Raw genomic sequence first — 24735 nt, 5'->3', positions numbered from 1 at the left:
CCTGCCTCAGCCTCCCAAGTAGCTGGGATTACAGGTGTGCGCCACCATGCCAGGCTAATTTTTTGTATTTAGTAGAGATGGGGTTTCACCATGTTCGTCAAGCTGGTCTTGAACTCCTTATCTCAGGTGATCCACCCGCTGTGGCCTCCCAAAGTGCTGGGATTACAGGTGTGAGCCACCGTGCCGGGCCAGTCTTAGTTCTCTTTCTAAAAGGGAAGATATAATAAAAATGTTGAACTTATTGCCACCCTTTGGACTCCTTCTTCTAACTTTTGAATTAAAACGGCTCACGAGCCTCAGAATTTGCTGCAACTTTGTACCATTAAGATACTAATACTATATGGATCTACCCATTTAGAACCTCTCAATTGAGATGTGTCATTTAGACAAGAATCAACTTATTCTTCTAATAAGTTAGTCAATATTTCCCAAGTTCCTGTTATTTTTTTCTAGAACTATTCTAGGTTTTGGCGACATTTGGTTTATACATCATGGCAGATCTTTTCTTGCTGTCTGACTACTTCTGCTTCCCATAATTGTTGGGTTGCTGCAGGAGCAGTCCTTCATGTTGCTTGAAGGAAGAACCCAACAGCATCTTGCTTCATGTCCATGCCATGTGCCTCTTGTCCTCAGATTTCCCTGTTGCCACTAAAACACTGTGGGACCTGTTCAGTGCTCACATATGCAACCTGGTAGTTCCAAGGAGTTAACATCCCATGTGGCCAAACATTGACCAATGAGAAAAGGGATTTGGTGGGTAAAGTTTTTCTTCTTCCTACTCCTAGATTGGCTGTTCAGAGACTCAGTAGTTTTATACCTTCTCTCTGAAGACATTCTGCAATTCTGCAAATCTGAACAATCACTTTATAAGGAAGCTGTGGCCAGCTCGGTGCCTCTCTCTCTCTTTTTGTAGACAGAGTCTTACTTTGTTGCCAATGCTAGAGTGCAATGTTGCGATCGTGGCTCACTGCAACCTCTGCCTCCTGGGTTCAAGTGATTCTTGTGCTTCAGTCTCCAACTAGCTGGGATTACAGACACGTGCCACCATACCTGACTAATATTTGTATTTTTTTTTTAGTAGAGATGGGCTTTTGCCATGTTGGCCAGGCTGGTCTTGAACTCCTGACCTGCCTCCCAAAGTGCTGGGATTACAGGCATGAGCCACTGCGCCCAGCCTCAGTGCCACTCTTACGCTTGCTCTCTCTTCTTTCCTGCTTTGCTTCTGGATCCTCGGAATTGCACTTCCCAAAAAGGTGTTATCACATAAGATTTTGCCTCCGGACCTATTTTCTGGGGAGTCTGGTCTCATTCTGCTCTGGAAGACATAACTATTTGGTGGGATGACAATGTAAATCACAATGATATTGTAAAGTGATGAGTATGAGTTGTATACAGGAGCTGGGACTACACATGTGGAACAATTAATTCTAGTTGGTGGAGAATGGGAGAATAAGGGAAGTAAGTATTCCCAGAAAGAGGTGCTTTCTGAGTTGAGGCTTGCACATGACTAGGGGTTCATTAGGTGCCTGAAGCAGAGACGGATTCTCCAAGTGGAGGGAACCATGTAAGATCCTCCAAGACAGCTAGAAACATTTGTTGTGTTTTGAGCACATGGTTTAATGGCAGATGGTGGGAGATATAGCTGGATGGTAGTCAGGACCAGGTCATAAGTGGTCTAGAATACCGCAGTAGACAGATCAGTTTAGTGGATTCATTGGGGGACAGAAGCCAGATCACAGTTAGTTGAAGTATAGATGAGAGATGATAATGGCAGTTAGTGAGTCCAGACTAGTTTTTCAGGAAGCATAGCCGGGAAGAAATGGAAAGGAGCTAGAGAGGGGCATAAGATGTATCACAGAGTCCTAACAGGAAACAGATGGCTTATGCAAAAGTTCAACTGAATAGAGTTTAATGAAGAAATTTTTATGGAGGTATGGACCAATTTAAGGGAACCAACAACAGAAGCATGAAGAGCTAGTAGCAACTGGTTAGCACTTGTAAGTCTGACCCTTCCTCAAGTGGAGGAAATGGTGTTCTGGAAGCTCAGTGGCTGTGGAAGGCAGAAAGGAGATAGAGAACTCTCTCTAATCTCCTGCTGATGCCTCCCATCTGATGAACACCCAGAATCCAAGGGCAAAGGGGTCTGAGTGATACAGTCCAGAAAGGTCAACCTCTCCAGGCCTGCCTTGGAGAATGGATCTGGAGAGCAAATGGTGAGCCACCAACATGCAGGATCAGTGGAGATGCTGTTTTATTTTCTTAATAATGGGGGAAATGTTAATCATTTATTTGTTGAGGGGAGAGCCAGATGAGAGAGAGGCATTACCAAAGTAAGAAAGAGGCAGAATAATTAATGGAATGAATGGAACACATTTAAGGAGAAGATGAGATTGGAAGAACAGGCAGAGATGCTTGTTTTGGAAAGTAGGAAGGATCCATTAGTACTTGAGACCCACAGGAAGGAGGCATGCATGTCAGTCTGTGCATGCCCAAACACAGAAGATGGGAGACAATTTGAGGAAACTAATGCCTAGAGAGCTTTTATGTTCTTGTCAAGGTAGAATGCAAGGTTATTTGTTGAGAGCGAAGGGACTGAGCTTGAAAAAATTTTAGATTTGTCATGAGGAGAGTGGGAAGGTGAACTGACTAGGGAAGGTGTCCATAAAGACTGCAGAAAGTGGATGGGGATCCAGCTGAGATAGGAAGTGCTGAAGTACTAAAAGCAAGTAATAAAAGAGGGAACTGCCTCTAATGTATGTTAGTAAGTGAATTGCTAAGGTTAGTAACTATAATATAGCAAAGACAGAATTGTGCTTGTGCTATTTTTGGCACTTGGCTTTGCCTCACCCATAATGTTTGATGTCAGAAACCTGGAATCTCAGATTTGTCTCAATACCATATTTCCTCAATTCTAAGGCACCATTTATTCTAAAATATACCAGAGTTTTATTACCTTTTTTGGTAAGTGAGAGAAATTGCCACCAACCAATTTTTTCCAACTGACAATAGTATAAGTGTATCCACTTAATTTTGTATAATTTCTTCTTTAATATTTCTGTCAAAGACCAAGTCTGTGCCTTTGCCTGGAATATCTAGCAAGCGTGTCCAGCCTGCCTTAGTTTGCTGTTGTTCTGTTTTGTTTTGTTTTAGGCTTTTAGCAGCCTGAAACCATGATTTTCAGTTTCTGTCTTTAGTGATAAGTGGAAAAGAGGGATGAGGAAGGGGCTTTAGTGGCCCAACCAGAAACAGAAACTAAGAACCCATGATTGTATTCTCTCCCTTGGATACCCCTGGGAGTCTCATGAGTTACTTCTGTCCATGGGAAGTTTGTGAGATTGGGTGACATGTTTCTTTTCTAAACCTGTGCTTGGGATCCTAGCTCGCATTGGCTTGACCTGATACTACCTCTGTCTTGCCTTCCATATTAGTATCCCCCAATTTTCTTCTTTTATTACTCTACACCCTGTTTTGCATTCTCTCCAAATTATGGCTTTACCCATGTCAAGTCTTTTGTGAACTCATGCTCTGGCTCAGTTGGGTTTAGGCATCTGCCAATTAAGGTACTTAATCCATTAGTTTTAACAGCATCCCATAAGTTAAGGCTGGACTGGTGTCTCACATTTCCTGTTGATTTTGTTTGTTAGGTTTTAATTTATATTTCCCTACTGTGAATAATTTGAGCTCTTTTTATTAATACCCCTAAGAGCTTCTTTGTTCTACTGGGTTACACTTATGATTCTGTCACCTGTAGCTAACCTCTGTCTCTTTGGAGTTATTCAGAAGTGTTTGATAGTATCTGAGTGACAGTCCTTCAAGATGCATGAAGTGGTTGTATGTTAGCTTTTAAACTTAACGTGGTCTTTTCTTGGGGAGTTGGCAACTTCTGTCCTGTTAATTATATTACCTCTTGTGGCAGAGGTAATTTTTGTACACACTAACTTTTGGTCTCTTTGCTGCATCATTGTGCAATCTTTATTCAGTTGCTATAAACAGAAAGTTAAAGATAAATCCAACTCTTGTGATACAGGTAACCAAAGTGCTAACAAAATGAGTGTATAGTTGGCCTATTAAATTTGCATAGACATGGGCTCTGACACTTATTCTGCAAAGCTAGTGACAAGTTTCTTTTGATGTCATTTCAAAAGTCTTCAAATCTGCACTTCAGAATTGAGGAAATGTGTCAGTACCTGCCTCACAGTGTTGCCACAAGGATCAAATCAGAAAATATACAGTTACAGTCATTATTTTCTGGTGTCTAGTATAGTTTATGACCTGAAATACAATAATTGAGTAAGAGTTTTCCTGGCACTGAAGCCTAAATATTACCATGTGTATTCATTCCTATAGCCTTACAAGATAAAGAGGTGTAAGACATTACAATCTTATTACAGACAGACAAGGAAATTGAGGTTCAGAGGTACTGAGTGCCCTTCCTAAGGCACACAGTTGGAAAAATGATGGTGCTGGGATGAGAATCAAGTTCTTGCCTCAGACTCCTTCTTAGACTATAAATAATCTGCCTGCTTGAAGTTTCTGCAGTGAATCATGGAGAAGGGTCTGAGAGCACTGAGAAAATGTTCCATTATTTTTCCCACAAAGGAAAGATATCCATAGGTACTGGTGAAAAGAGTAAGGCAAATAGGCTTCATAGTTCCCAACCAGTGTGCCTTATATTTTTTCTTAATTTATTCCCAGATGCAGAGATGTGTATTATATTTTGTGAACAGATAAATGTTTAATTTTCTTACTGGAAGTGTATTAGTCTGTTCTCATGTTGCTATGAAGAAATACCTGAAACTGGGTAATTTTTAAAGGAAAGAGGTTTAATTGATTGACAGTTCCGCATGGCTGGGGAGGCCTCAGGAAACTTACAGTCATGGCTGGGGAGGCCTCCTCTTCACAGGGTGGCGGGAGAGAGAATGACTGCAAGCAGTGGAAATGCCAGATGCTTATAAAACCATCAGACCTCATGAGACTCACTCACTATCACAAGAGCATGGGGAAACTGCTCCCATGATTTAGTTATCTCCACCTGGTCCCACCCTTGACAGGCGGAAATTATGGGGATTACAATTAAAGGTGAAATTTGGGGACACAGAGCCAAACCATGTGAGGAAGTGACCATGACATATTAATATATAACTTTTAAAAATATTAATAAAGAGAATGCCATAGAAAAGCCATCCTTATCCATATTTTCTAATTTTCTCAAGTAAATATTAATACTTATTACTTGTAAAATATAAACTTGATATGATAAATGGCATCTTAATTTTTTAAATAAATGTGCTTAGAAAAATGATTGACATCCTAACAGTGGTTATTTTTGGTTGATGATATTATGATAGGTTTTTTTGTGCTTCCCTATTTTCTAAAATCTTCATACAGAATATGTATTGCTTTGTAATCAGAAAACAAAATATCAAATATTGTTTTAAAACTGACATAGGAAAACAGACAAAGCTGAGGAATTAGAAGAAATGTGGTTGAAAGTAAAGATATTTTGGAACAGATAACTTGTGAAGAATTATTTTTAAATTTACTTTGAGGTTATTGATTCCCCAGGAGACAGGGTGGTGTTATGGTATTGAGAGTACAGGGAGAGGTATGATATGGGGAGAGACATGATATTGAGAGGTACAGGGAGAGATTGGGTGAAAGGGGATATTGCTAACTAAATTCTGCTTTCTGTGATATACAGGGAGGAATAGTGAGGCATCAGCTTTTATTTTGATTTATGTTTATGAAGTTTTTAGATTTAACATTAGCTCTTAGGATCCAGCAAGGGAACTATAATGGTCATGAGGACAGGCTTTGGAGTTAGGCACTTAGGTTCTATTCCCAGAACCCCTATAAATCAGCTGTATGATATTGGGAGGTTACTTAAATCTTTGTTGGTTTCCTTATCTTTAAAAACTCTGCCTTATAAGGTGGTGGGCAGCACTAAGATATTGGGAACTTAGCACAATGACTGATATGTATCAATAATGAGTGGCAGCTATCATCACCACCACATTCATCAACCTTGACTGAGATTTGAGACATACATAAATATGAGTTGGCATTATAGAATGATTGCCTATCTCAAGTATCTGTTAGCACCTATAGTTGCAGTGCCAGCAACCTGACTCACACAGTTTAAACTTGAAAACACAGAACTTATGCAGGGCAGTTCTGAGGACCCCAGGCCCTAGAGTGCCTTAACGTTATGCATGATGGTTGTACTAGATGCTCTGCATTTTTAGAGAATCTAATATTTATGACATTTTGGTGGTGTTATATGTTGATTGTCTTTTCTCTGGAGCATTAGTCAGATTTTCCTTGTTCTTTGTATATCCAAGTGAGTTTTGATTATATTCTGGATATTTTTAATATTTGTTGTAAATCTCTAGATCCTTGTAAAATCCTCTGTAGACGTTTGGTTGGTTTGTTTTAGCAGGCAGTTGACCTGGTTAGGTTCAGACCGCATGTTTTTTCTCACCTTTTGTGTGTGGTGGTTCCTTCCAGTGTCTATTCAGTTTTCAAAGCTTTGGCTATTTTTATCTTTTGTGTGTGTGGAGAGGGGAGTTGAGGGGTAGGATCATCTGCCCCTTGCTCAATACTCAGGGTTTAGTTCAGATAGTGGTTTATGTTGTGGTTCAGCTCTCCATGCTTTCGCTATACTTCTTTGAGTATATTCCATATTTGCACAGTTTGAAGGTGAGCCTGGCACTGTCACTTCATAGACTGAACCAGAGGTTTCTCTTCTCCATTACTCTCTGAATATTTTCTCAGGACTGCTTTTTATATTTCCTCTGGCCAGAAAGATGGATTATTGTATAGTTTTAGCTTGCATGTTTTTGTGCAATTCCACTTGACTGGGATGAAGTGACAAGACAAAGAAGGAAGAAAAAAAATAATAAGGATTTTCTCTTAAACCCTTTGCACAGCTGAAGTCCCTGTTCTAGTTATTTTATGTAGAGAGAGGTTTTCTCTTGGGGTATTAGGTGTTTGCATTGTTGTGGTGGCATCGGTGCTGTTCCAAACTGGTGCTGGCCTTGGGGAAAGACTGGAAGAGAAAAAGAACATTAACATAAAAAAGCACATGGATCTGCCTCTCACTTTCTGATCCCATTTCCCCTCTCCCAATACTCCAACCACAGGGATCTTTTTTCTTGTTCCTCTGGCCAGAAAAATGGGCCTCTCTTGTAGTTTTTGGCATTCTGTACCTACTGTGCAATTCTCTGATTTGGCCCACCTTCAGCTCAAGGAGAAAAAGGAAAGAAAAGAAGCCAGGTAACTCCCTACCATTGTATTAGCTGTTAGAAAGTTCTCACTTTCTTCTCCAGACTACCTGCTATTATTTATTTTGCAGAATCTTGCTTTTATATTTTGGGCAAAAGAGGAACAAGAAACTATAGTGGACTTTCTTCATCTTGGTTAGCACCACTGTGAATAGTTTATTGTGACTGTCCAGATAGCATGTCCATATTAGGGCCTGGCCAGGGATTGGCCCACTCAGAACTGCAAAGTGTAATGAGAGCAGGGGACATGCTGTTACCTAAAGGAATAGGAAGCCATACCAGGCAGACAGAACAGCAGGTGTCTAATGTTTATGGTTAAGAAGAAAACCTTTTAATAGATGTTTTAAGGTTAATTTTAGAAAGTATAGTTATGGGGCCGGGCGCGGTGGCTCAAGTCTGTAATCCCAGCACTTTGGGAGGCCGAGACGGGCGGATCACGAGGTCAGGAGATCGAGACCATCCTGGCAAACACGGTGAAACCCCGTCTGTATTAAATACAAAAAAACTAGCCGGGCGAGGTGGCGGGCGCCTGTAGTCCCAGCTACTTGGGAGGCTGAGGCCGGAGAATGGCGTGAACCCGGGAGGCAGAGCTTGCAGTGAGCTGAGATCCGGCCACTGCACTCCAGCCTGGGTGACAGAGCGAGACTCCGTCTCAAAAAAAAAAAAAAAAAAAAAAAAGTATAGTTATGACAGAGGTATTATTAGGGTTATATTATTTTTTTTAAAAAAGTTATTGATTTTAAGATATTCTTACAGGGTCAGTTGAATGCAAAAGAACTTAACTCACTTATTTTTATTTATCTCACAATTTGCAAACAAAAACATAATTTTGGATGTCTTAATGTTCAAAGCCACTTATCACCTATGCTATTTCTGTACAAAGTAAAGCTCAATTTCAAGTGGCAGCATTGGCAAGAATTAGCTTTTATGTTTAAATTGAATTTTTATAATTTTTTTTCTGTCTGAGATCTGCCAGCGGCTTAGCTGAATTCAGATGTGGAGTTGCCCCTTCTGAAGCCAAATTTTGAAATCAGCAAAGTGTGCTGTTGGTGCTCCATCATCTTTTTGTTCTGTTTTCTCTCATTTGACTATTCCCACTTTTCTTTATCCACTCTGTAGCAGAATCCTTCTTGTATCTGCTCATTTCAAAAGTACTTAAGTGTTGAATTTTCCCTTCCATATTCCCTTCTTCAGAACTTATCTGACCTGTGTCTTACTTATGACCTTGACTTTCAAGCCTTGCTAGGTGAATGCCACCCATCAGAGAAAGTGATTTAGACTGAGGAGCTAATGAATGTTATGGAATAATCCTTCAGTGGTATCCTTTGAATTTTCTCATGTCCCACCAGGTATCTTATCCTAAAGTAAGGAGAAATATGAATTTTTTAAATGTCTTGGCAAAAAAATTACCTGAATTGAAGGAAATAAATATATTTTAACTGTAGAAAATTTTGAAAATATAAATTATATAGAATAAAAATAGTCACATCACTCAGTTAACTACTGTCAATCTTTTAGTATATATACTTATAGCCTTTTTTGCATGTATCCAACACACACACACACACACACACACACACTCTACAGGAGTTCAGATATATTGCTTTATAACCTGTGTTTTATACTTAAATATGTCAGAAATAATTTTGTTATTAAATATACCTTTTTCATATTATTTTAAAATGGACTATATAAAACTTATTATGTGTGTATACCCTAATTTATTAACCAGTCTCTTATTGTTGCACAATTGTTTTAAAGTTTTCACTATTTTAAATAATGCTATGATACAAACGTGGCTTCCTTGGATTACATGCCTAGAAGTGGAATTGATGTATCATGGGGTATATATAATATATTCTGAAATTTTGATGTAGTTTCTCTTGGTGCTTATTAAATAGTAAGTAGTTGCTCAAATCTTGCAAAAGCAAAGATGCCCTTTTAGTTTCAGCCTGATTAATTTAGAAGAATTTATAGCTTATATACAGGTAAGTTTTAACCATATATAATTAGACAAAACAAATGGGTTTCCAAGGATTTTCCTTTTCCCTTTTTGGAAAATTATACTTTCATATACCATTGCGATTTTAATTTGGGCTTGGAAAAAAAAAGAAAATTACTATTACCTAGTTACGTGAGGACCCTTCAAGAGGTAGAGGGAGGGATCTTCCCTCCCTTCTAAGAACTTTTAAATTTTACTTTATAAAGTGGTAACTATCTTTCTTGCTATTCTTATGTTTGGATGTTGTCATATAATAGAGACCAATACTACCTTTAGACCAGGCAAGAGGGGCCCCTGCCTTGGTCTCCACTGTAGAGGGTCCTCCTCTAACTGTGTCCCTCCTCTTGCTTTACAGTCTGTGGGCCAGGGAGCTGTGGCCACCTGCATGTCATGCCCCAACTTCTTTTGATCATACTCTGCTAACATGACCTTGAAATTACCTGCCTAAAAGGTCCAAGATTGCTTCTAGGGCCTTTGTGAGGTTTCCCAGGTCCATCCTCCTGATGTATTAATAGAGCATGCCTTTGTGGCACGAACACTTACTAGAGTTGGATGTGCAGGTTGGGGTTGCCTCTTGTATGTGAGGCAGACCTCTCAGGGTGCAGGGTAGGTATTGAAGAGGAAGAGGCACATCAATTTATACTCCTGGCCTTGGTCCTGCAAATAGTAGGGGTGGACCTGAAAAAGAATCTGTTACACAGTGATTTGTTATACAGATTTCCACATGCTATTACAAGATGTAGGCAGAAAGAGCCTTCCAGGCAGAGAAAAAGTCACTTACATGCTGGACTCTGGAGGCGAGGAATTGTATAGCATATTTGATCCTGTAGCTTCAACATTTCATATATGAATAATGTTAAGAAATGAAGCTTCAAGCAGCAGATCGAGAATGAATCGAAAAAGGCTTTTTATGCAATGCAGGATTGTGGACTTTATCCTCAGGCCGATGGGAAGTCATTCTGGGGTATTGAGCAAAGATGACATAATGAGATCTTCCATTTAGAACTGGCTGTGGAGTGTAGTGGGTGTGGGCAAGAGCAGAAGCAAAGAGGCCTGTTAGGCTGATGGTGTTCATCTGGACAGCAGGAGATGAGATTGAGATAGGTCAGGAGCCATGAGGATGACCCTTGCCTACTATGTGGGACCGTACTGTGGACAAATTCACGTGGGTTAATGTCATGAAAATTATTTTGGAAAGCTTGCAGAATTATGCAAATGTTGTTAATGTTTTTAATGACAATAGTAATGATCATATTATGGATAAAGGTTACATTCCAGCTAATCTAAATTCTAAGGTAAGCACGTGTGAAAATCAGCTGAAATGATGTGGGAAAGGATACCAGTGTAGGGTGTAACATCCGCTGAAGGCACCTTTGGGAGGGCAGGAAGATGGCCTTTCTAGTCTTTGGGGGCGGTGGTTCAAGCAGAAAGGACAGTGGTATTGAAGGTAGCTGGACTTGGGGTTTCAGTGTTGGGGATGTGTGCCCGAGGTGGATCTCATCTTTCATTACTTAGCTGTTTACATAGGTCCATTTATGTCCCTGAATCTATAACTTCCCTAGTTGATTTTTTTTTTCCAGAGGAAATAACTCTTCTCTTGTCATGAGGTGAAAGGGAAACTGAAAGGTTTACATTCTGTGAGCATAAGTTCTCTGAAAAGGAATTTGGAGGAAAGAGTTTGTTTATTCCAGTGAAGAGTTTGCAAACCAGGGAGATGCAGCCTTTAATGAAAAGGAAGTTGAATTCCTGAGAACAAAGTAGGATTAGGGTTTTACAGCAAAACTCACTGCACGGGTTCCCCATCAGGTTCATTTGTGCAAATGAAGGATTGACACTCTCTTGTTTCTGATTGGGTGGTGCAGCTGAGTTCTGATGAGCGATACAACCAAGCCCTGATTGGCTGGGCAGAGGAGCTTTGATTGGTTGGTTCCAAGCCTCAAACTAGAAGTCTCTGTCAGGTGTTTGTTTCCAATGGCCTTGTTGGGTGGTGGTTTCTAGCCATGGTTTATTTCGGCACTGACAATAAAAAATGGTTTGGCTTGATTGTAGAAAGGGAGGTCGTCTAACACTTTTACATCTTTCTGAGAACACAGAATGCGTGACTGCTTCTTCACGCAGCCGTGGTTGCCTGGTTCTTTTTAAACTTTGACCACCTCAGATAGCCACAGGGAGTCCATTTTGTGTGTCAGCTGGGGGCATACTTTAACAATTCTCAAACAGATTTTCAACCAGTCTTTCTGTTTTTAGATAGATTTTTTTTTTCACCTCTGATTTCTGAGGTTTTTCTGCAGCTCAAATCACCATCTCTGTTATCCTTGGCTTTCAGCTTTTGTGGCCTTGATAAGTCAATTAGAGCTCACCTATGCTTTTCATCTTCCAGAAATAATTGTTGCCACCTGCATCTATTGCCGTTTTCACTTCTTTTTGTTATTTTTAATCCTTTACTCTCTGCTCTCTTTAGAAACTCCATCCTTTTGCAGGTTGGCGAGGAGCAGAGATAAACATATATTTAATTCAATAAGTTTAAATGTAATTAGATAATAAAATGATGCATGTATTTAAAGACTGTCTTATACAATAACATATACTTTCAATCTGAGAAAACTGGTTTTAAAAATATTTTTCTCATTATCTTCGATGAGGGTTTTAGTTCATATTTCTAATATTAATATTATCGTAGCTTGTCTAGCTGCAGGTTTCTTGAGAAAATAGAAATGTTTCTTTCATTTATTCGTAGGTAGGTGTGTTTTAGAATGTTCATTTTTTGAAAATTTCCTGGGAAGTATGTGATTACAGAACGTGGTTGGTTTGTCTTTACCAAGAACAGTGAAAATATGGAACATAGACCATAAGATGTGAAGCATAGCTTTTTCTTTCAAAGATTCAAAGGAACCTGAGGTTCAAAGAGTTAGTTGAGTCACTTAGTCTTAAATTTAGTAATGGCAGAGGTGAGGTTGGGATCTAGGTTTGTTGTTACCAGTTCATTACCTGTCCTTTTACAGGCAGGGATTGAGAGCCATAGAAAGAAAATAGTCTAAGCTGGATCTTTCTAAGAAAGAAACCTTATGTACTTTCATTAACACTAGAATGTAAGCCCCAGGAGAGCAGAGAATTGGATATTTTGTTCACTGCTATATCCCCAGAGTCTACACAGTGGCATGTGGGAGGTACTCAATAAACATAAAAAATTTCAAAAATGAATTGAGCACCAGTTTACAAAGATAGACATTGAACTCAGGTTTAAAATATGAACTTTTTCCAAAATAATTTCTAAAAAGAAATACAGTGGCCACAGTGAAAAGGATGTGTCACAAATAGATCAGATACATATTACTTAGCAGGTTTCCATGGTAGCATCATGTTCCTTTTATAAAAGAAAAACTTGAATATAAATATTGCTGCACAGTTCTGTGCTCATGTACTTAATAATGTAGGCTAAAGAAGCTCATATAAGTTGCATGTATTTCTGCATTAAGTATTCTTCTGCTTTTGGCCTTTCCACATAGTATAATGAGGCGTGCACACTCATTGCAATTGGAATTAATATAATAGTGCCACTGCAATCTCGTTCTGTCTCCCTTTTTTCCTCTTGCCATTTCGCTCTCTCAAATAAGTGTGCCAAGTGCTTTGCTGAGCACTTAAATTCGGAAGCCTTTCTCCCAGAGGAGTTGCGGTCTCATCAAATACAAGGTTACGCTGTTCTCAACATTTCACATTAAAAAATTCAAAGGGAAGGAATTTTACTTGAACAAAATGAAATGAAGAAAATTAATTACATTTGCTTCTTTTTGTCCTTTCCATTTGTGTGTGTTCTAGGTACCAGCATTTTCTCTGCCTTGAAGATAGAGGCTTTCTACTGCCTCTGCTGCTTTTGATTCTTTACTAGAATTTGTGGTCATCTGCTGTGTCTTGATAATTAACTGCGGTCAACTCTTAACTGCCTACAGAAGATAGACAGGGAGCATCAGGGAGCTGATTTTCTCATTGGCAGTTTACTAATATGAGCAAATCTGAGTACAGAAGACCAGGAGACTACATTCAGTCACTCACCTATTCATCCACCCTAGGCTGATGTATTTCACTGCACACCTTTAGGCATAGTTTCTTCAGGCTTGATCTTGCTGCTTACCACATCCTATCAAACTAGCTGTTTTCGAAGGAACTGGTAAGTGCTAAAATAGTTACAAATCCTCCTATATTTCAGGGTCTTCTCCTCAAAGCCTTTTCTCACTGTTCCAGCTCACAGAGATTTCTTCTGACTTTGAAATCATAATAAAATAGGGTCACGTTTTGTATACTCTTACACACATACTCTACTGAATGCGATTCTAACATTTAAAGGTCCCTATTTTTCTAGAAAATCTGAGAGTTAAGGAATTTTATTGGAAATTTTGATGGGAGTTTTTACTTGGACACTGACTTGTGATGTCACTGTTCCACTTTGAGCCCTTACTCTTTATGCTTTCTTATACAGTTTTGTGTGTGTGTTGTCTACTTCAACAAAATCATAAGCTTATTGAGTACAGGAACTATGTTTTACTTAAAATTTCTAGTTCAACCATTGTGGAAAACAGTGTGGTGATTCCTCAAGGATCTAGAACTAGAAATACCATTCGACCCAGCCATCCCATTACTGGGTATATACCCAAAGGATTATAAGTCATGCTGGTATAAAGACACATGCACACGTATGTTTATTGCGGCACTATTCACAATAGCAAAAACTTGGAATCAACCCAAATGTCCATCAGTGACAGACTGGATTAAGAAAATGTGGCACATATACATGATGGAATACTATGCAGCCATAAAAAAGGATGAGTTCGTGTCCTTTGAGAGACATGGATGCCGCTGGAAACCATCATTCTCAGCAAACTATTGCAAGAACAGAAAACCAAATACCACATGTTCTCACTCATAGGTGGGAATTGAACAATGAGATCACCTGGACACAGGAAGGGGAACATCATACACCAGGTCCTATTGTGGGGAGGGGGGAGGGATAGCATTAGGAGATATACCTAATGTAAATGATGAGTTAATGGGTGCAGCACACCAACATGGCACGTGTATACACATGTAACAAACCTGCACATTGTGCACATGTACCCTAGAACTTAATGTATAATAATAAAAAAAAAATTCTCCCATAGCCTTTAGGCCATTAGGCCATCATAATTATCTAATAATTAAGTGCTGGGAAATAAAGAATGATATAAATAAAAATGATATATTGCTATATGCATAAATCATATCTAATATGCAATATATGTTAATGTTAATATATAAAAAATATATGATCAATATGTCAACATATGTACATATTATTTTATTTGTGAGATTTATTTGAAAAATTATCTAGTCTATATTTTAACTGTAAGTATTGTTATCAGAACTGGGAGGTGATTCCCTGGTGTTTTCAGTAAGCACCATGTAGCTTTTGTAGTGTGGATGACTTTGGTGTTTGAGGGGGTACCATGACATCCAGTATTTACTTGGATGTATACTGAATTTTTGTGTTTTTGATGTAAGATAGCACAGTTTGAATTTTTGTTATTCAAGGATTCACATCTGTACTTTGATTTGTGCATGTGCATGTCAGTGTATGCAAGTTCGTGTCTGTGTGGTGTGCCATGATTTATATGGAAGAGTAATTTTCCCTTAAGTGTTTTGTGATTAGGAGTAATTCCATGCTCTATTTCTTCTTGGAGTGTTTCCTGGTTTCCATATATTTACAATGCAAGGTTTATAGGGAATTGTACTGTTTGATTATTTGGGGCAGTGTCTCCACACCCCAGCATTCTGCGCTTTGCAGAATGTCTAAATAACTGCCATCCTTTGAGTTGGCATGGGCCCAGGCACTTCTTTCAGTTTGTAATTTGGAGAGTGTGGCTTGTGAGCTGATGTTCTGTTGTTTGGAGTGTGCTCTGACTCATATCAATGTGTTTGTTGATAAACTGTCAGAAGCCCTGAAGTGTAGGGAAAATTGTCAAGAATTTTCCGCTTGTCAAGAAAAACTGTGAAGCATGCTAAAATAGGTGGAAAAGATTACTGGATGTGCTTTTTAGTGCACCTTTCAGAATGATCAGTTTCTATAGCAGCCTGCACCTTTCATTGTCTTTGGATTATTTTAGAATGCTGTGTTGTAGGTAACTGATAGTAATACAAATAGTTTTTGTCCATAGAAATGAAAATGTATTTTATCCTTTGAAATGCAATTGATTATTACCCTCTGGATATTTACCAGTTTTGCATCTCCCAATAAATTCATTTCACCTTCCTAATTGCCTGTTTTGGTGTGTCCTTCGAATTCTCCTTTGAATTGGTGATAACATCTTACTGACTGACTTGCTAAATAATGACAACATTTTTGACATGTATTAATTTTCTATTTGTATGAGAAATAATCTACTTTTTCTTTTAAATTATCCTTTAATGCCAGAAAATTTCCATTTCCAAGGGACCAGTTTTAAGTGCTCAATGTTTATTTGCATCTATGGTTAGAGTTTTGGGGTGTTACCTATAAATCTGAAAGCATATGTGCTGTACTTCTCTTTATTCAGTACCCTGAATCCCATTCAGAATATTTGGAAAATATACATTGTACCTTTAGCAATTTTACTGTACCACAGTTTTTGTTAGATCTTTCTGTGGATTTAAGGATTGACTTTAGAAGCAGAGTTTTCTTTTTTTTATTTGTTACCAGCCCAAATGAAGTAGCCTATTAAATAATTTAAAATAAAACCCATTTGATTTGGGCTGCAATCTAAATCCCTGACCCCAAGGTCTGCCCTTTGCATGAAATAGGTTTGCATTTCAGTATTTTTAAATTATAAAGAAATAAATTAAAGCTTCCTGCTGAACTCCTAAGAGTTTGGTAACAATAGTAACAATAGCCTTTTAGAGTCCTTGAGTAATCTAGAGAAGGCAGATAGGATAAAGGAGTCTTAGGAAAATTAATTGGCACATGACATCCAACATTACAGCCAGAAAACGTAATACGTTTTCCGTGTTCTGATTGCTATTCTCTGACTGCTGTTCTCAACTGGCAGGCTGAATAACAGAGGCAGCGATGGAGGAAAGTTTTTTGGAGCTTACCTGTTTTATTCAGAGATCTTGCTTTATTTGAAATTCATACGACTTCACAGTATCATTATTTTGCTAGGATGATAAGAAATCACCTAAACTTAATATACAGGGGCCAGAATCTTCTCAGTGGAACATGGAAATAAGACAGACTTTTATTTTATTTTATTTTATTTTGTTTATTTCATTTTATTTATTTATTTATTTATTTATTTTTGAGACGGAGTCTCGCTCTGTCGCCCAAGCTGGAGTGCAGTGGCGCGATCGATCCTGGCTCACTGCAAGCTCCGCCTCCTGGGTTCACGCCATTCTCCTGCCTCCGCCTCCGGAGTAGCTGGAACTACAGGCGCCCGCCACCGCGCCCGGCTCATTTTTTTTTGTATTTTTAGTAGAGACGGGGTTTCACCATGGTCTCGATCTCCTGACCTTGTGATCCGCCCGCCTCGGCCTCCCAAAGTGCTGGGATTACAGGCGTGAGCCACCGCGCCCGGCCTCATTTTATTTTTGAGATAGAGTCTAGTTCTCTTGCCCAGACTGGAGTGCAGTGGTTCAATCTCGGCTCCCTGCAACCTCCGCCTCCAGCGTTCAAGGGATTCTCATGCCTCACCCTCCCGAGTAGCTGGGAAGCGCACACCACCACACCCGGCTAATTTTTGTACTTTTAGTAGAGACAGGATTTCACCATGTTGACTAGGCTGTTCCCAAACTCCTGACCTCAAGTGATCCGCCCACCTTGGCCTCCCAAAGTGCTGGGATTACAGGGTTGAGGCACAGCCCCTAGCCAAGACATGCATTCTAATACAAATAACAAGGAACAAGAGAAACAAGAAAGTCATTATGCAAATACATGGCAGGTCAAGGCTATTCTGCCATGGGAGGGTGTGGTAGGCTGAGTCAGACTCCTTCCTGCTGCCCCTGTCCTCCAAAAAATCCAAGTCCTAATCCCCAGAACCTGTAAATATTATTTTTATATGACAAAATAGGACTTTGAAGATTTAAAGTGAGAATCTTGAGAAAGTGAGTTTACTATGATGGGCCCTGAATGCTTTCACAAGAGGAGGAGAAGGCAATGGTACCGCAGAGGCAGAGACAGGAGTGATGAAGCCACAAGGCAGTAAGTGCAGGCAGCCACCAGAACCTGGAAGGGCCAAGGAGTGGATTCTCCCCTGGAGCTGCCTAAGAGAGTACGGCCTGGCGATACCTTGATCAGCCTTGTAATACAGCGTTTGAACTTCCAGCCTCCAGAACTGTGAGAGAATATATTTCTGTTGTTTTAAGTTGCTAAGTTTCTGCTAATTTATTACAGCTGTTATGGGAAACGAATACAGATTTTGGTACCTGGAAGGGAAGTGCTGTTGTAACAAACACCTACAAGTGGGAATGTGGCTTTAGAATTGGATAAACTGGGCAGAGGCTGGGAGAATTTTGAGGTGCATGCTAGTAAAGTCTAGATGGCCTTGAACAGATTGTTGGTAGAAATGTGGATTTTAGAGACTGCCCGTGAAGGCTCAGGAGGAAGTGAGAAGCAGAAAATGTCTGTATCATCTTAAAGAATATGTAAATTGTCATAAGCAGAATATTTTTAAAAATATTAAAAGTGATACTAGTGAGGGCCCAGAAAGAAAAGAGGAATGTCTCATAAATAAATAAATATTTATTCCAATATTTCCTCCAGGAAATTGGAGGAAAGGTGACCCTTTAATATAGCGGCAGAAAGCTTAGCAAAATTGTGGTCCTATGTTTTTGTGGAAAGCAAAACTTAGAAGATGAGCTTGGATATTTAGCTGAGCAGATTTCCAAGCAAAGTGCCGAAGGAATGGCGTGGGTTCTTCTTGTTGCTTATAGTAATTATGAGAGAAGCAACATGCACTGAGGGAAGAACTGTTAAACAAAAGGGAACCCAGACTTGATGATTTGGGAAATCTCAGCTTATCTAGATTTCAAAAAATGTTAAAATTAGGAGAGTCATTGTTAGCAAAGTGTGCTGTGCAGAGAAGGTCAAGGGCAATGGCCTTCTCATTCCTGATTTCTCCATGGTGATGTGGCTTGATGTTTCTATTCTCACTTGTCATTGACACAGTGAGGGAGGCAAAACTGTGGATGCAGCAGAATAGCCACATGCAGGATATTGAATTGAATAAGTAAGGTATTGAACTGAAAATAATTTGGGGTAGATTTGGAATTTTTCACATTCTTAAAATGCTCCAATAATAGTTTGTTTGGGTTCCTCTCAGTTCAGATATCACTTATGTGTAATGTGCTCTGACCAAGGGAGATCATTGTGAGAATTTCAAAACAACTAAAGGCTGTAGAGAGGTGGGTTGGGGGTTGGTTTTAATTTGGCAGTTGTAATTAATGGTCAATTTTAATAGTCTGTAATTGATGGCAGCCTGCTGTGGTACATGTTTATTAAGCCTGGGAGAGCTACTTTAAAAACTTGTAGTCTTTTATTAGTATTTGATGATTAATTTTTACGCCTTCTGTTAGATTTTAAACAGAGTGAGAATTAGGTCAACGGAAATGGTTCTCTTGTTTCTTTCGTTGAAACACATGGGACAGTGACAGTAGTCAAATTCCTAGTGTTATTCTGCTTTTTCTCCTACTCACATCTATCAGTTATTCAGAGCTTAAAAAGCCTGCAAGAGATAGGGAAGTGTACTGTAGCTTTTCTGGATGGATGAGGTGAAAGGATAATGGTCACAACCTGACAGCATTGACTGTCCTGTCCTGCATCATCTCCTCAGCACCTACTCTGTGTCTAGCAGCATACCTCTTTGATCAATAAGCTGCTTGGTGTGGGTGGGATGGGGGAGGATCAAGGAGAGGAGGGTACAGCTTGGAAACAGGGGCTTGGGGTGATAGAGAAAGCACAGTTGCCCCGTTAGAATTGGCTCTAACAAAGGCTTGTTTTTGTGATTGTTTGCAGAAAGATTATCACTTTGAATATACGGAATGTGATAGCAGTGGCTCCAGGTGGAGAGTTGCCATTCCAAATTCTGCAGTGGACTGCTCTGGCCTGCCTGACCCAGTGAGAGGCAAAGAATGCAGTATGTTTTGTCTTTTTGACCATTTGTTTTCTTGATTAAACAATTACCTCTTCATATTAGCCCTAGGTGTTAATTATAATGAATGTAGGAGACCTTACAAAAGTGAGCATATGGCATTGATATCTAGCAGAATAAATGCAGCCTTTCTCATCACCAGATGCCCTTATATCTCAAGTCTGTAATGAGACAAAGGCAATATTAAAGAATATTATTATTATTTTTAAAAAATCTATTCTCTTATTTGAAACCATGGGAGGGCAGAGTGGCAGAGTTTCTTATTAATGGATTTGTTCTTATTTTAAAAATGTTTTTATAAAATTAAAAAATTATGTTGAAATACACATAACTTAAAGTTTACCATCATCACCATTTTTAAGTGTCTAGTTCAGGGGCATTAAATATATTCATATTGTTTACTATCATTACCACCATCCATCCACAGAACTCTGTCATCTTGCAATGGTTTTTTTTTAGCCATAGAAATAACTTAATTTTTTTTTTTTAGTATAACCTACAGAGAGATTATAGAATTGCTGGATATCACATTCAACAGCTTGTCTTTTGGGAGTTAAACAGGTTTGAAGTACAACATTATAAATTAACAGAGAAATATGAAATACATGTAAATTTATTTTCATTTAAAACTTTACTTTTAAAAATCCTTTAATTTAGTGAGTTAGGGGTTCTTGCAGCAAAATAGTCGAGGGGGTGGACTAAAGTTCGAAGCTGGAAATAAAAGAGAGGGAATGTATTTGGGTTTTCCTGCAGTCTTCCAGGTAATATTCTTAAAAGCTCAGTTTTTCTGTTCCCAAATAAAAGATCAGGTAAGCAAATTGTTAAGTGGATAACTAATTTCTTCCTATTCATAGAGAGCATTCCTCTGTTACTAGCTGGAGGAGTTTTTAGCATAATTTGTAGATTTACTGATAAAAGGGAAACTGCAATAATCTTATGAGGAAAGTCAGGGAAAAATACCATTATTTCCTGGTGAATGATATTAATGAGTGAATTCAGGGAGAACCTGAGAGGCCCTCAAGTGGGCAGGTGAAGGCTTCAGTGTAGCAACAGTCTTAAAAGACAAGAGGGTCTGTATAGAAGAAGCTGCTACAAGACTGAGGTGTGTGAAACCACTAGTGCAGAGGGCAGATGAGCTCTCAGTGACAGAGCAATGTGGTTGAAAGGGAAACAGAGCCTGAATCATACCTATGTAATTAGCCCATTGTGAATTTGCTTCAGTCACTTGCCTAGAAAAATCTATATATCATTTACCTATGTTTACTTTTCATTTGTGGGCTAATTCCTTGGTTTCCTTGTAAACAGCCCTATTCAGGTGGACCGCCTAACCATTTTGAATGCCAACTTCATATCTAGGTGGTATGGTGGTCTTGGCTAGCGCTGGCTTTTGAGAACTGATCGTTAGCTGGAAATGGGCCACTGTGGAGTATTGTACCCATAAAAACTAGCGAACACTACAAATTGAGGGTCTCCCTTCCCTTGGGAGCTGGATTTTAAATACTTATCAGCATAGCACTGATTACATTTGTTGGCTAAGGGTCAACTCTGTTACAGAATTGATGCCTGCATAGGAATTAGTTTTAATTAAATGTTGCCAGAGACATTTTTGCTCATTATATACGGTAAGGTTCCACAGATAACATTTTGAATCTGACACTCTAGCAAGCACTTCTGTGAAAATTCTGACTACTAATCAGGTCACTATTAGTTATTACTTACCTTAAAAATGATTCTTGCTTTAAAAATGATAATACTTTTGTGATAATACTTCAAAAATAATAATACTTTTGGCTGGTACATTTTTTATCTTTGTATTTTGTCTGAAATCTGAATTTCCATGTATTCCTGTATAGTATACTTACATTTGATCTGGAATTTGTCAGTCTGGCCTTAGATCTGTGAACATTTGCTTGTGTTAAAGACAAATTGTTTTAAAACTCACAAGTAAGTTAATAGGCTTAAGCAACTTAGAAGCACAATTCATAACTTTAACTGTGTCACTTAAACTAGTCATTAGTGTTTGGCTGCTGAAGGCAGTATCATAGTAACTGGATATTTCTTCAGGAGCTTAGATTTTCTATTGCTAACAATAACTACCATTTCTCAAGTACTGATTATGTGCCAAACATTGTGCTTGGAGCTTTATGTCATTATCCCATTGTATCCTTACAACAGCCCTCTCAGATAACTAGGATCAGTGTTTCCATTTTATTAAAAAGGAAACTCAGACTTAAAGTGGTGAAGTAATTTACTTTATGTCATATAGCCCAGACGTGGCAGGTCTAGGATTCAAAAACAGACATGTCTGATTCTAGAGCCTGTGTCTTACCCACTGAGTTTTTCACTCGCGTCCATGTGAAGAGACCACCAAACAGGCTTTGTGTGAGCAACATGGCTGTTTATTTCACCTGGGTGCAGGCGAGCTAAGTCCGAAAAGAGAGTCAGTGAAGGGAGATGGGGTGGGGCCATTTTATAGGATTTGGGTAGGTAAAGGAAAATTACAGTCAAAGGGGGTTGTTCTCTGGCAGGCAGGGGTGGGGGTCACAAGGTGCTCAGTGAGGGAGCTTTTGAGCCAGGAAGAGCCAGGAAAAGGAATTTCACAAGGTAATGTCATCAGTTAAGACAGGAACAGACCATTTTCACTTCTTTTGTGGTGGAATGTCATCAGTTAAGGCAGGAACTGGCCATCTGGATGTGTACCTACAGGTCACAGGGGATATGATGGCTTAACTTTGGCTCAGAGGCCTGACATTCCTGTCTTCTTATTTAGAAGAAGTCTTCTTATTTATTCTCTTAATAAGAGAAATAAAACAAAATAGTGTTGAAGTGTTGGGGTGGCGAAAATTTTTTGGGGGTGGTATGGAGAGATAATGGGCGATGTTTCTCAGGGCTGCTTCAACAGGGATTAGGGGTGGCAGGGGAACCCAGAGTGGGAAAGATTAAGCTGAAGGAAGATTTTGTGGTAAGAGGCAATATGGTGGGGTTTTTAGAAGGAGTATTTGTCATATGGAATGATTGGTGATGGCCTGGATGCGGCTTTGTATGAATTGAAAAACTAAGCAGAAGACACAGGTCTGAATAAGAGGAGAAAGACAGGTATTAAAGGACTAAGAATTGGGAGGACCTGGGACATCTAATTAGACAGTGTCTAAGGAGGTTCAGCATAGCCTTGCCAGCAAAGATTATTTATGTACTTTAAGAGGGAGTTAAGAGTGGTGGTTCGGGGATAGCACTAGGAGATATCAGCTGTGATGGCTTGGAGAAACAGTGTAAACTGGCAGTATAAATGAGCAGGGCATTTATGAGTCGTTGAGAACAGTGAATAGGAGTATGACTAGACAGAAGATGGTAGGGATGACATGTTTTTGGGGCACAGTCTAGGTTGGTCTGGTGTCTGGAATGAGACTGGGGCTTAATAAAAAGGAACGTCTATACAAGAGCTTAAATGGGCTGTACCCTGTAGCATTCTCAGGACAGGCCTGAATTCTGAGAAGGGCAAGTGGTAAAAGTATTGTCCAGTCCTTTTTAAGTTGGTGGTTGAGCTTGGTGAGGTGTGTTTTTAAAAGACCATTAGTCTGTTCTACCTTTCTTGAAGATTGAGGACCGTAAGGGGTATGAAGGTCTTACTGAATACCAAGAGCCTGAAAAACTGCTTGGGTGATTTGACTAGTAAAGGCCGGTCCGCTATCAGACTGTATAGAGTTGGGAAGGCCAAACTGAGGAATTATGTTTGACAGAAGGGAAGAAATTACCGTGGTGGCCTTCTCAGACCTTGTAGGAAAGCCCTCTACCTATCCAGTGAAAGTGTCTACCCAGACTAAGAGGAATTTAATTTTTTGACTCTGGACATGTGAATAAAGTCAATTTGCCAGTCCTGGGCAGGGGCAAATCCCAGAGCTTGATGTGTAGGAAAGGGAGGGGCCCTGAACAATCCCTGAGGGGTAGTAGAATAGCAGATGGAACACTGTGAAGTGATTTCCTTGAGGATAGATTTCCATGATGGAAAGGAAATGAGAGGTTCTAAGAGACAGGCTAGCGGCTTGTAACCTACATGGGAGAGGTTTGAAATGACGACAGAATAGAATGGGCCTGTGAGGCTGGAAGAACCATTTGTCTTGTGTGGGAAGAGATTGATAGGTAGAAGTTCCAGCGGGGCAGTAGGTAGGAGTGACCAACGTGAAGGAGAAAAACTGGCCGTGAGGGACAGAATTTGGAATGCTAGCTGCTTGTCTAGCCACCTTATCAGAATAAGCGTTGCCTAGAGCAATGGGATCTGATGCCTTTTGATGGCCTTTGCAGCGAATGACCCCAGTTTCCTTTGGAAGTAAAGTGGCCTTGAACAGAGTTTTTATTAAAGAGGCATTAATGATGGAGGACCCTTGCTGGTGAGGAAACCTCTTTCAGCCTATATAACAGCATGGCGGTGCAGAATATGGAAGGCATATTTAGAGTCAGTATAAATATTGACACATAGTCCTTTTGTAAGAGGGAGGGCCTGAGTTAAGGCAACTAGTTCAGCTTGCTGAGAGGTAGTGGAGAGGGGCAGAGCCGTAGCCTCAATGACAGGTGTGGAAGATACTATAGCATAGCCAGCAAACAGGAAAGAAGGAAATATGGGGAAATGGGGTGAATGTCAGGTGGATCAGAGAGATACAGTCATGGGGGTCAGGTGTGGTATTTGGAATAATGTGGAAGGCTGGATTGAAGTCTGGGCCAGGAACAATGGTAATTGTGGGAGACTCAACAAAGAGTGAGTATAGCTGAAGGAGCCGGGGAGCAGAAAGTATATGCATCACATGGGAAGAAGAAAATAGATTTTGGAGGTTATGAGAACTGTAGAGAGTGAATTGAGCACAGTTTGTGATTTTTAGGGCCTCTAAAAATATTAAAGCAGCAGCAACCACTGCATGCAGACATGAGGGCTAGGCTAAAACAGTAAGGTCAAGTTGTTTGGACAGAAAGGCTACAGGGCATGATTCCAGCTCTGTGTAAGAATTCTGACCATACTAACTATGCCTAGGAAGGAAAGGAGTTGTTGTTTTGTAGAAGGGATTGGGGTTTGGAAGATTAGTTGGACACAATCAGCAGGGAGATCACATGTGTTTTTATAAGAATTATGCTGAGGCCAGGCGCGGTGGCTCAAGCCTGTAATCCCAGCACTTTGGGAGGCCGAGACGGGTGGATCACGAGGTCAGGAGATCGAGACCATCCTGGCTAATACGGTGAAACCCCGTCTCTACTAAAAAATACAAAAAACTAGCCGGGCGAGGTGGCGGGCGCCTGTAGTCCTAGCTACTCGGGA

At 39.7% G+C, this 24735-nt stretch overlaps 1 protein-coding gene across 4 annotated transcripts in view; it reads left to right on the top strand.

Annotated features, from left to right (window-relative positions):
• Positions 1-24735, top strand: part of ELAPOR2 (endosome-lysosome associated apoptosis and autophagy regulator family member 2) — a 272270-nt gene that overhangs the window by 63519 nt on the left and 184016 nt on the right. For 2 of the 4 annotated variants that reach the window (XM_050785249.1, XM_050785250.1), the window contains exon 2: positions 19298-19418. Coding sequence is in view for 1 of the 4 variants with exons in the window: in XM_050785250.1 (XP_050641207.1) it covers positions 19298-19418 (121 nt within the window). In the remaining 3 variants the exon portion in view is untranslated. Of the gene's footprint in view, positions 1-13066; positions 13451-19297; positions 19419-24735 lie in introns of those variants that run through there. The other 2 variants (XM_050785251.1, XM_050785252.1) reach the window with 2 other exon arrangements.

Source organism: Macaca thibetana, chromosome 3 (genome assembly GCF_024542745.1).
Source record: "Macaca thibetana thibetana isolate TM-01 chromosome 3, ASM2454274v1, whole genome shotgun sequence".
NCBI lineage: Eukaryota > Metazoa > Chordata > Mammalia > Primates > Cercopithecidae > Macaca > Macaca thibetana.
This window is presented reverse-complemented; position numbering and strand designations above follow the sequence as displayed.